This window comes from Anguilla anguilla, chromosome 13 (assembly GCF_013347855.1).
Source record: "Anguilla anguilla isolate fAngAng1 chromosome 13, fAngAng1.pri, whole genome shotgun sequence".
Taxonomy (NCBI): Eukaryota; Metazoa; Chordata; class Actinopteri; order Anguilliformes; family Anguillidae; genus Anguilla; species Anguilla anguilla.
This window is the reverse complement of record NC_049213.1, coordinates 18,193,330-18,206,326: the sequence shown is the minus strand read 5'-3', so window position 1 is coordinate 18,206,326 and position 12,997 is coordinate 18,193,330. Positions and strand designations below refer to the sequence as shown.

Here is a 12,997-nt window from a genome sequence, read left to right as displayed (position 1 = left end):
TAAGATTGGAAAAAATGGCTGCCCCTAATAATTTATAAAATAGTTTTGGCCATTATTTGCTAATTGTCTCTGAAATTGAAATTAGTGTTCTGTTTCTGGGGTGCACTTATCTGCCTTATAGAACGATTGAAGTTAATTTTTGTAATACCAGAAACAGGGATCCTGCCACCCATTGCTCCATGGATGAGGTCACAGGTCAATTAGCGGCAAGAGGAACGTCTCTCACGCGAGCCAGTGGGAGTGTGTAGCATCGGACATCCTGTAGCTGATCCATCTCCCTGAGAGTGCAACAGGAATCGGCAGAAACGGGTGAAATTCTACCGCAGGAACCCCAGCTCACCCCTCACTTCACCGTTAAGGGCTTATTTTAGAAACCCAAAGATTAAAAAAAAAACGTTAGAAAAAGAAGGAACAAATCCAAAATGAGGAAATCATTTCCAGTTCAAAATTACCATCCCTATCACCACCTTTTAATTAAAATATATTACATAACACAGATCTGCTGGAGAATGAGGAAGAGCACGTCCTCAAAGCAAATAGAGGAATTCAGCTCATTTGGTAGGACAATTTATATTTCTTTTTTTCTGGACCGAAAAAAGAAAATCCATTTGCTTCTGGGCTTAATTATGCTGTAATAACTGCTGTTTGAGAATAAGAGCCTATGGTTTAAACATGACCCTGCAGCACAGACTGGAGAGCGGATGAGTGTGTGTGTGTGTATGTACATGCGTGTGTGTGCATATGCATGCACGTTTGAGTATGAAAGACAGAGAAAGTGAGACATGGAAAATGTGTACGTAAGCGTGTAACATTATATATGGAATAGTTTATGAGTGCAGTGAGGAGTACTAGAGCTCCAAGTTTCACTCCTGTGCATCTCACAGCCCTCTGCATAAACAGCCCCTTATCATGCTGAGCTGGTTCTGCTAACGAGCCTCCACTCCTTCCCTGTGTCTCATGGCTTGCATCCAACATGCCATCGCTACCCCCTCTCCCCCCCCCCCCCCCCCCAAACTGCAGCTGTTCTCTCCCAGTTCTATCAATCCATCAATCAACTTCATTTTATTTGACACGCTGCTCTTAAAGTGCATTGTATGGATGTAATGTGAGTTATTGCAGATATAAATTGGGGAAAAAAGAGCAATGATGCTTGGGTAATAGAAGAGAAAACACCTTGAGCAATAGCAGTGGAAAAACCGAGATGTGATCAGTCGTGATTAAGGGTAGATGGGAAAACAACCTAATGAAACACCTTTCTGAAGCCGTTCTCTCTTTCAGGGGGAAGGGTGGGTAAATAATGACCCGACACTTTATATGGTAAAAAAAAATAGGGACATTTTCCCCCTGGATGGACACCCTTTGTAAAAAAATAAAATAAAAAAGTGAAAGATAACAATGGGAGGTGTTTGTCTGGGGGGTAATGCATTCAGATATTCTCCTCCCCGGCAAAGATGTGGTATACTTGCGGTTAATTCTGTGTAATGGATGAGGCACAGGTTTGAAAATCAGGTGGGACACAGCTGTGAAACCACATAGCTTCATTAAATATTCATCTCTATAAATGGATGATACAAACCATGCATTGTTTAGGTCTGCTTGGATAATGATCATTCTCTGTTTTCCAATGGTAGAGGGCAGGCATGTAACATAATGTACTCTGAAATAAGTCTTATATCTTTGAGCGAGGTAGCGAATCTGAAATATTTTGTTTATCATTAAGCTGCTTCAATGACTGACATACATCACGTAAGAGATAATAATGGTTGCTAAGAAAATAAATTTTAAAACATAATAATAGTCAACATACAGTATATGACATTATTTACAGTACCATGTGATTTATAGCAGTGTAACAACTGATCTTAGTTAAAGAAAGATTATCATAATTCATCGATGCAGGGAATACGGCGCACATCTGTGATTGGTTATTGAGAGACCCGTGGACACTCACCCATCACATTCAGGAAGACGTTCCCCGAAGCCAGGACCACCTTCTCCCTGGTCGCTCGGTCGTAGATGCCCACGTGGCACTCGTACGGCCCGTTGTCAGAGATCCGTACCTCCGGCAGCCTGGGGGTGAAGGAATGGACATACATGCATCACAATCACAAAGTAAAATTACACAACCAAGGAAAAATGTCTACACGAACTGAGCTCGCGCAGCCTTACAGATTATGACCTCACACTGTCCAACTGCAGCGAGCTAGCACGTTATTATAGTACTACAAGTGATCCACTGATTTGAACCAATCAAAGCCTGTGCCTGTGGAGTCTTTTGATTGCTTTGAACAAGCAAGTGATGACTCTGACTGTTATAGCTGATGGTATGTTATTCACCTGGGTGCAAATATGCGCAAAAGACAGAGTTTCAACAATGTAGTAAGACCGTGACACCAACAGGCGCCAAACTATTCTGTGCAGACTGAGGTTTCGATGCTATCGACAAGGCTTCACAAGCGCGTGATTCTCTGGCAATCTGCCTGAAAAACGTCAGAGGCATCATCGGTATTCCGAGACAACCCTAACGCGTGTGTCAAGGGAAAACAACGGCGAGCACGGGAAAGTGTTGGGATTTATTTTGGGACAGGAGAGATTGTCCTTGCTGTCTGGAAACCGCAGACAGACCTCTCTGTGGGAGAGTGGGGCACGCCAAACTGTGTCACGCTAATGAGTTCAATGGCGGGGGAGAGTCATTGTTCTGGAGCCTTCGGCAGAGTGACTCTTCTCTTCAGACTCAGGATCTCCGCTTCCAACCTAGCACCCATCTAGAAGCTCGCGCGAATGGTTACAACAGGAACCGACCTCTCCTATCTTGTGAAGACACACACACACACACACACATAACAATTTGAAAAAAATGCTCTGTGCTTTCTTTTCCATTCCTCTAGCCTGTGAGCTCCCTGAGTACTGCGCCATCTCCTTGCGCATACCGGACACCTCGCGGAAAGTTAGCGGTTAGCTCGACTAGTTTGCTGTGATTGAAAGCGGCAGAGGAGCTTGACACTTTTCACAGAGAGCGTTCCCGCCGCGCGCAGCGTTTCTTTTCCTGTGCTCTAAATCATTCCTTCCAGCGCGCGGTGGGGAGGAGCACCAGGAGCTGGAGTCTGAGGCGCGGCGTGGATAATGGCTTCTGCGTGACAGCGTCGGTCGTGCCAAGAGAAGAAAAAAATTTCATTTGACTTTGGAGTCTGTTTGGAGGTTCCCGAAGCATAATTCCACAGCCTTAATTATGTAGATGGTGGCAGATTGAATGCGCTAGAGGAGGAGGAGGAGGAGGAGGATTTGGTGATAGGCCCTAGTGCGCACCAGGGAAAACACTGAAAACACTGCCATTACCACAAATGCAGTATAGTGTTGGCTTCCTCACCAGTGCTCACTGTCCCCTCGATGACACCAGTCCAACTCGACTTGGCTCGGCCTAGCTGAGCATGATTCGACTCAGGTCAGCTAGGCCTTTCTGCGCAAAATGAGGTTTTGATACTATCGACAAGAGATCACAAGAAAACGCCTACGAAACGTCAGAGGCATCAGAAGTACTACGCCACAGCCCCAACGTGGCAACGGGGATCATCGAAGGCGAGCCTGCGAATGAATCACGACTGATTTCTGAACAGCAGCGACTGCCCTTGACTCAGGTCAGATAGGTTAAGTCCGGCTCAGCACACCTTACTTCGACTAAGCTCAGCCTAGCTTAGCCCAGTTATGCTCAACTTTGCTAGGCTCAACGGCCAGGTCAGTCAGGTGGCAACGTGCCCGGAACCCGTGCCAGCCCGTTAAAAGCCCGGGCCCTCGGAGCCATTTTCACGGCACTGAGGGATGGGCTACTCCTTCCTGTACCCTGTTCTGCTCTAGATGTAGATTTCACATGGACCATTCATCGGCTTGTAATAAAAAGCCGATTAGCACTAAATCACCTTGGAGCGAGGAGGGAAGTCTGGCCACCAACCAAGGACGTGCTTCTCTCTTACAATATATTGCAATTTCCCGGGGTGGCTGAGAACTTACAACGCAAAAATGTACATATTCAGGAAATAACGAGAATACGATGTCAGTATACCCAACGAATAAAGTCATTAGATTGGATTCCTTTGTTCCCTGATCCAGAGTACTGACCTCTGGCTGACTAATCTTTTTATCCAAGTCTGAATAATCCCACTGTAAATGTTTCAATTTGTCTATATCTGCTCCTGCATCGTGATCAGAATGATGTGATAGTGGATAAATGCATCACATGCACACACACACACGTGCACACACACATGCACATACACACACAGACACACGCAGACACACACACGCACGCACACACACAAAGACACACACGTACAGAAGTGCGGCGGACACACACACACACACGCGTGTGGCTGATGGCAGTGGGCAGGCTCAGAGGGATCGATAGACCGTTTAGAGCTCCCTCTAAGAGTTCATTCCCGCTGTCCAGGGTGCCAAGTAGCCGGCCCTAACGTGACCGCCTGAGCTGCTCCTCTCTGACATCAGAGGAGGGAGAGCTGACCTGCCAGGCCGCTCCACACAGCACATTCCATTACCTCAGCCAGGCGGTCACAAGCGTTTATGCAAAGGCCTCCAGCCTCCCTCCACTGATCTCAGCTCATAGCACTACATGCACTGAATAAACACCATGGCGCACTCCCATCAGAGGCTGGATAAAGGATTCAGTGAGAGAAACAGTGGCTCAGAAGACAAGGCTGTGTACCATATAATTAATACAGGGACATGTCGTAACTTTCTGTGCTTTTACAGGAGAGTGAAAAAAGCAATCTATTGCTAAATTACCTTTATAAGAACATTATAATAATTATGAATAATTCATGTCATCGGGTCTTGTTATATTCTGTCTGCATTTAGACTGCCTTCTGTAAATAGTTGTATGCAAATAAAAATGGCACGTTGTCTCATAATTGTGATAGGTTGGGCTTGACTGATAAGTGAAAGCACTGAGGTAATCTCAAAGAGAGGGGTAGTCTTGTCCTGTGTTCTTATGAATCCATAATGTTAATTCATCAACTGATGCCCTGTGATTAACTCTACCCTTCAAGTATATATTAGGGGTGTAACAATATATCGATCCAGATGGATGTATCAGTTCAAAAAGCAATCCTAACGTGCAAAATTCGATCCGTATCAGATATCCAGCTTGCTCTTTAGCAACCCTACCAACACCACAATTTACATTTCTGACTCGAGCTCATCATCACTCGCACTAGTGCTGTTTTTCCTTCTGTTAAACATGATGTCAATAAGTTTCACTCTCAACCTCATTTTGGTGGTATGTGTACCTTTTATCAGAATTGTGTTATCTGGATCATACGTATTGATCGTTTTGTACTGCCAGTCATTTTGGCTCGTATCGTAGCAAAATCTGTGATATTGCCAAATATCAAACCAGCAGTCCTAAACTTGACCCGCTGTACCACTGTCACACACAGAACAGGCAACTTTGCAGGGGTTCTGAGCAGTGAGGTCACAGGATGGATGCAAGAAGAGAGAAACAGAGCGGAGACTCAGCGAGACTTCAGAGAGCGAGGGAGCACAGTGCAGCAGTTCCCGAGCAACAGCGGCCACTGAACCACTTCCAAGCCCGGCTTCCTCGAGGCTGTGTGACAGAAAGCATTGCATTCGTAACTGGAGAGGTTATACTCTGAACACACTAACTGCTATTAAATATTCACACTGACTACAGCAATCTCCCCACAGTTATGCAAGGGAGTTATGGAGCTGTGTTAGTGGAAAGCATCAAATCGCAATTTTCTCCATCCTCATTTGTGGATTTGACACCGTACCATGAATGTGTCATGTCTTCATACTGCTCTATGCCCTCCAGGAGAACCAGCAGCCCGTACTAAGCACATGCCATCAAGGGAAACACACCAACTCTAATTCCCCTCTGTTGAAAATGTCTTTGCATTAAAATGCCTTAGTACCCTTCTTATAATATTACAATGAAACTTCCATTGTCAGGAGTCCTATCACTGCTGCCTTGATCTCATTGATGCATGTCACAGACATTCAGTAAGTAAATAGCTTAAACAGCCTTTCCCGGTTTGCTGAAATGTGGTTTTGCAATAAAGATTTAAGACTTAATTACATGCTCTAATATTTGTGTACTTCCTTCCCACTTCCTACTGGGCTCAAATGCCCCCCTATATTTACCTTGATGGGGTATCAGTGACCATGTGACCAGCCTGGCTAGATGTCTGCTTCAGGAGCACGGTACTGTAATGCTGTACTCACACCTCCTTAAAGGTTTTCCTCAATTGGCCTGCATATCACAGTCTATCACATACAACCATCAGTGTGGTTATAATGAGTGAGTGAATGTGCATGTGGGTGTTGTGTGTCTTGGTTCCCCAAAGCAAAGACAGGATTTTCAGTGCGCCACATTCTAACCCAAATAGAGGGACGGAGACAGAGACAGGGAGTGAGATAACTTTTTTATCCAAAACTTTCAGACAGGCGAGAAAATCCCAGGAAATCCCTGACATGCTGCTCAACCACCCAGACGCAGAGCTGTCCGTTTCTCAGGCGGGATGGTATGTTCTCGGAGGGGAAAGATGGAGAAAGGAGCCCGACTTCTGCAGAACTGCCGTAGGGCCTGCCTCAGGTGCACTGTAGCACCGATCGATAATTTAAAAAAAAAAAAAAAAAAAAAGCCCACAGACGTTAATGGGGTCTCATGAACATTCAATGGACAGAGACAGGTGCAATTCTCTCCAAGATTGTTGGAGATGACCACATCAGCCAATTAGCATCATTCAATGCCAGTCCATCATTGTTGAACAGGTTGAACAGTGTACGTTTAAGGTTGATTCAGGACTGTTTTTGGGAGCCTATCTCTCTCTCTCTCTCTTTCACTCTCATGAAATTATCTTTCAAACAAAAACGTTATTCATTTTAAGAAACAATGATTGATTTTTGAACTTTATGAATTCAATGGCATGAAAACAAAATTTAATTTTAAGAAATGCAGTGCCGCATGTATCCAGTATAGGGGCAATAATGCCTGTGTTTCTTGTGCAGTGACTGAGCCAACAAAATGAAACCGAAAACAGCAACTTTTTCCTCTTAATTTTTTCTGTCTCTTCTTTCTGTCTTTCTCACCCTCTTTCTGTCGCCCCCCTCTCTCTTTCTCTCTCTCTTACTTCCTCTCTTTCTGTTGTGTGAATGCACATGTGTGATTGTGTGTATGTGTGTGTTTGTGGGAGGGATGGATTTTTGCTGGGGCAAAAACAAAGGTTTGGGTCTTCCCTTGAATCACCAATCAGTACTGCGGTGGTAGGTGTTTGGCCTCCATTCACTTACCTGACGGTTGACTGGTACACCAGGTCTTCGCGTCTCCGGTAGTCCTCCATGTGGGAGTAATTGGTGTTGAACATGGCATCATATGTAAAAATCTTCTGCTTAAGCGTGCCCCCGTCCATCACCTGCGGGGACAGACAAAAAGAATGTAAAAAAAACAGGCACAAACATTCCACAGTACAAATGTACTGGGTGCTCCTCTCTGTAAAGCACAGCACTTACATCATATCACATCTCCTGAGGCAATTTTACTAATTGTTCCTTCAGTCACCTCATTGATCCACTTAATGGTGAAACAGGTTTCCTTATTCAAAAGGAGAGCATGATTCACAGCACTTAAACATATTTTGACACATTCAAAGATGGCAGAGGTTTGGACTTGTTTCCCTTTCTGGCCCTTGTCCTTGCTGATTTAGATCGGTGGAGAGGGTGTTAATTCTTTTTCTGACAGCCTGCTTTGAGAAACAGTATGCTGCACATTCCATACAATCGTTCCTGTGAAAGTGGCCTTCTGACTGTTCTAAATGAATACACCAGCTGTTCAACCTTCTATTTCAATTGAACATATGTGCAGCTGAAAATAATGGCGAAAAGTTAACATTACAGAGTAACAGTTTAAAAAAAAAAAAAAAAAAGTATTTGTATGTTCGCTCATTTCTGTCACAAATAGCTACAGTGGATACAAAATAACCCATTTGGGACTGTCCGGTTGTATGAAAAGAGACCACCTCAGAGTCACTACACAACCCCTCAGGTTTACCTGGAGACCACTGCAGGCCACCCGGTCACTGCTTATCTTTGTACAACCACGCATTCCGGAGTATCCCCTGCATATTTTAGTGAAGACTGTAAGAGCACTGTATTCCGTTGGTGGCCAACAGACTTTGAAACAGCTACGGCATTACACTATATGACCATTATACTATAGTGTGTGAGGGAACGGTGCTTGGAATGGCACAGCCATTTTCTGATTTATTTTTTTAAAGTCAAAGTGAATGATGGCCCGGCGTTTCTTCCTCTAATATTCACAAGGGGAGGTTGTTTAGCATTTGAATGACTGCGATTTTTCTCGCCTTTAGAATGGCAGACAGACGTGGAGAAAGGGTGACAGCATTTTAATGGAAGCGTTAATGCCGCTTTGAAGGGGGAAATTGTTGGCGGGATGGATCTTTCTTCGGCGGCTGCTGGAGATCTTATCTTCCGCTTCTGCCACCGCATCCCTCTCAGCGGTAAATAAGTCCTAAAATAGGCCGCAGCAGACACAGGCCCGAGGAGGTGGAACTAAATTGATTGATTTAAGAAAAACAATTCATGCAGGGTAGAGTCTTCATAAAAAATACCCAGAATAGCTTACAGCATGATCAGGAGAAGATGGGAACACCTGCAGATTCCAGTTACAAAATAACATAGAATGTGGAGATATAAAATCAGAGGAGCGTGCTAAAAATGCTCAATAACATGCCGGAAAAATACAACCGATTGGGTACAAGAAGCCATATTTTTTTTATACAGTAGAACATCCGAGCAGGAGAATAAAAAATGTGAATTATTGGACGGATGTGTGAGTGATGTTATACATGCAACGTTTAAATGTATAAATAGTTCTGTTAAATAAATATTGTGTATATTTAAAATAAATGTTGGCCATATTTATATATGTTTATATTTTTAATAAAAAGGTTACATGCAATTGAATGAAAATGAGCACACTAGTGAATAGAAAGTAATGGTTTCATCAAATGTAAGGTGTTTGCCACACATTTGTACATAATCTAATTTACAATTGTGTGGCAATTGTCTATGCAAATGTCAGTACAGTATGTTATTTCTAGTTTCTGGTATAGCACAAATCTGCATTTTAAACAGATAATATGTTCATAACAGAGGCCTATGATAGAAACATTTCAAAAGATGAGGCAGTTGCACTGCAGAACCTTTAAATGTTCAAACTGATCTTTTTTTAATGCTTCACAGAAATGTGCTCGATTCTGACATTTCTAATATGTAACGGATCACAGGAAACAATTTACGGGCCAAGAGGAGGGACATTAATATTTCTGCAAGCGAGACTGTGAGAGTGGCCATTTGGCCAGGGCACAGGCTTCCGCTTTATCCTTGACTGAAAGGACTGTGCCCAAGGAAATGCTTTGGCACTGGACCCAAGGCCTGAAGGACGATAACACTTATCAGTTTTCCTCCTGCTAGTAGCGTTTCAGGAGTGAGGACACACTCAATCTGGCACGGGTATGGATGCACAATGGCGGGTAGATGTTGCTTAGAGGTTTTACAGACGGAGGCCGCGTTGAAAGGTCAACTGCTAAAAGCAAACCCCTGTCTGAGAACTGTTTACGCACCAGCCAACCTCTCACTATTGTTGTGGCTCCCTGTAATAGACCTTTCAGAAATGTCCTAAAAGGCAACAAAGGTAACAATAGCTGTCTAACATTACTTCAGACAGTGACAAAGAAATACAAACTTGTCCGCTGCATACTTCAAAATGTTTCTCCTGCTTACATCAGAAAGGATGAAAAAAATGTTGCAGAAGAGACAATATTAATAATTTTACAATCCCCTGGTATAGCCATATTTTACATAGGAAAGCACTCGCTTTATTTTCTCACTACTTCAACAAAATATAGCTATAATCACATGGGTCTTTTTTTGTATGTGCACTTTCAATGTCTTAATGATGAATTATGAATCTACTAATTACATAAAAATGACAGTCCAAATCATTCACAAATCCCAAAATGTAAACACAATGCAACAAAAAAATCTTAGATGTGAAAGACAGCAGAATTATTATAACCAATCCTGGCAGCAGGTTGTGGGTAAACTGCTCATTTTTTCTCTTATTGTGTTGTTGGGAGAGCTGTTCATTACAGTCCAGAAGCAAAGGAGCAGTAACTTATGTAAACAGAGATGGCGGTCGATGGCGAGTCGTCTGAAGAGACGGAGCAGCAGCGCCTCGCCGATCCCCGCGGATTGTTACCGTTCTAGGGTTAAATAGTCCGTTTCAACGCGTCCCTCCCCCCCCTCCCAGCCCCCGCGATTCACGATTCAAAAATGGGCTGTTAGAAATGCGGCCCAGGGTCGCTCGGGGGCCCGCCTCGCACCGCCCGCCTCGCACCGCCCGCCAGCCATAATGGAGACGGAGACCAGGGAGTCCTCGGATGGGGCCGAGTCAGTCCCTCGCCGTTGTTTGATATTCCTCGGGTGCCCCTCCTCCCTAAACGAATTCACCCCTTAATTAAGACGGACTCGGATCCTGGCGCACGGTGACACCCGTCTGTGGAGGAGCGAGGAGCGCGCGACGCCGGTCGATTCGGAGTCTGAACTTCCTCAGAGGGAGGCGCGAGCGCGCGGACAGGGGAGGGGGAGGGGGAGGGGGACAAGATGAATTTGTGGTGATTAAGAACAAGCGCTGCTCGGGGAAAATGACGCTTTGCTTCGGTGACTTTTTTGAATCCGGGCCACGCATTACAGGTGTACGCAGAAAAGACCACGGCCATTCCAACAGTCTGCCATCTGGAGATCTGAAAACCAGCAGCCACGCGAATGATGGCCGTTCCCTCAGTCGAGCCGATTGGTTTACAAAGTGCGGCTACCTCACTGTCTTACCGACAGAAACAACGAGGTGCGTCGACTGGTGTGTGTTGCCCTGCCTACGAGGCTTCACCGAACAGCGTAAATCCCAGCGCAAGGCTCCGGCAGGGTACAGGGACATCACAAAGACCAATAAGCGAGCAGGAACAATCAAAAAGGCCTCCAGACAGGAAGAGTGGTGTAATCCAGCTCTTCTCCTCAGGTCACCAGAGGCCTTCATTTATAGTAGAGCACAGTACCAGCTGTGAACCTCTATGGAACCATGAGGAAACCATGTAATCCGCACTGAATCTAAGACCACCTGCCGTCAGCGTAACTGTCTCCATTTAAAGGAAATACTGCCGGCCACCTGGAACGGTCTTCCCACAGCTTCCCAATTTAGGGACGCTTTGAAAAGTCTCGAATGCTCTTGGCGGGTTATAACGCGCAAACAATACCACTATCTTATCTCTGTTGAACCAACTCCATCACGGCACAAGCCTTGAATTAGTCTTCTGAAATGTCTTCAATTCTCTTAAAAACAGAAACATTTTTGATTGCAGTTTGAGAGCCAACAATCTGGGCCACTAACAGCAGTGCTCTGGCTTTTCCCAAAGCATGTTTAATACACAAATTAGCACGATAAGTGTTCATTACTTTGTTCACTGTTCTCCGTTTCAGTATGTTCAATCTTTCACAGCATGAGTCCAGGAGTCTCTGTGCATAACGCACCTGAATCAGCTCGTTATATGCCGGCAGGCTCCACTCGTATATAATTTAACAGAGCAACTTCAATAGCTTAGAATTTAGCTAATTATGCACAGTTAACTAGCATATAGTGCAGTATACAAGTTATTGTATTGTTAACACACAAGTATTAAATAGGAAAACAAGCACCAAAGCAGAGATTTTCAGAACATTACCATAAGCGGACACACTGCATTGTGAAAACAATTAGCAACCGATCTTCTCGGTAATGAGGCTGAACATTATACAGTTGCAGCGTGAGCGAACTCAGAAGCACAGAATATTGCACAAATTTATGGGTGACAATATTCAACAAACTCATTTCCATATTAGTTTGTATTACAAGTGTGCCTTTATGTTGATTTGCAAGTTCATAGCAGGAGTGTCACTGTGAGTGTGCACTCTGCTGTAATTTCCATAATTGCAGTCTAGGCTACTCCTCAAAAAAAAAAAAAAAAAAAACTAAGTGAAACAAAACAAAAATGGCTACGGAATGAAATCTCCTGATGATATAGCTCATTAAAAAAAGAAAAGAAATTAAAGTGTGAACATGTTAACGTGATTAACATAAAAACAAGTTGACCATAAGAACATTTTAATGCAGCTGATGAAATCGACCATTTATACAATCCTTTTTTAAAAAAATCCCTGGTGACTCGGCCTCACTGTAGGTTTAACGGAAGCCAGTGTAACGGGAAAATGGCAGTGTTTGCTGTTCCGCCGGTGTGCACGTCGCCAATTTGCACCACGATCTTCTGGCTGAAACGTGATGGGCGTATTCGTAAACTGCTCGCTGAGAACCATTCTGTTAACCTGCAAGCATGCGGCACGGCGCAGACTTCCCATCGAACGCGGTGTGTCAGGAACCTGTTTAATGCATTTCATGCTCCAAATGAGAAGGGCTGCTCTTCAGCCTCACCCCGCCTGAGCTCACCGCGGGACCGTCAAAAACGCGCCTTCCCCTTGTCACGCGCATAGTCGCCCCACTCAGAGGAGGGAGCCATATGTCTCTCCTTTAAGGGTGAAAAATGACTCAGTTATGAGGATTTCTGGATGAGTCGGCATCACCTTCACGCTCCTCTCATCAAAATTTATAATGAATAATACTGTGATGTTTAAGACAACAAAGAAAACAAGTTTGTTCTTGGCAGTGCAGATGAATAGAATGGAATGAGCCTGGGTCATAGTGGGATGGTAAATACTGCTATATTTTCCTCATATCTGTGTCAGGGCCTCTCAGTTGTTTGGCTCCTACTGTCATTCTGATTGGCTACCAAACACACATGCACACACACACGCATATACACACACACACACACACACACACACACACAGACCCTCAAAAGAG

General features: G+C 44.3%; 1 protein-coding gene across 1 annotated transcript in view; it reads right to left on the bottom strand.

Moving 5' to 3' along the window:
* The window catches only part of LOC118210492 (immunoglobulin superfamily member 21-like), a 173,585-nt gene that overhangs the window by 50,596 nt on the left and 109,992 nt on the right, over nucleotides 1-12,997 (bottom strand). Inside the window, exons 3-4 of the mRNA XM_035386694.1 lie at nucleotides 7,321-7,442; nucleotides 1,952-2,070 (exon numbers count right to left, since the gene is read on the bottom strand). Of these exons, the coding sequence (XP_035242585.1) occupies nucleotides 1,952-2,070; nucleotides 7,321-7,442 (241 nt within the window). The remainder of the gene's footprint in view (nucleotides 1-1,951; nucleotides 2,071-7,320; nucleotides 7,443-12,997) is intronic.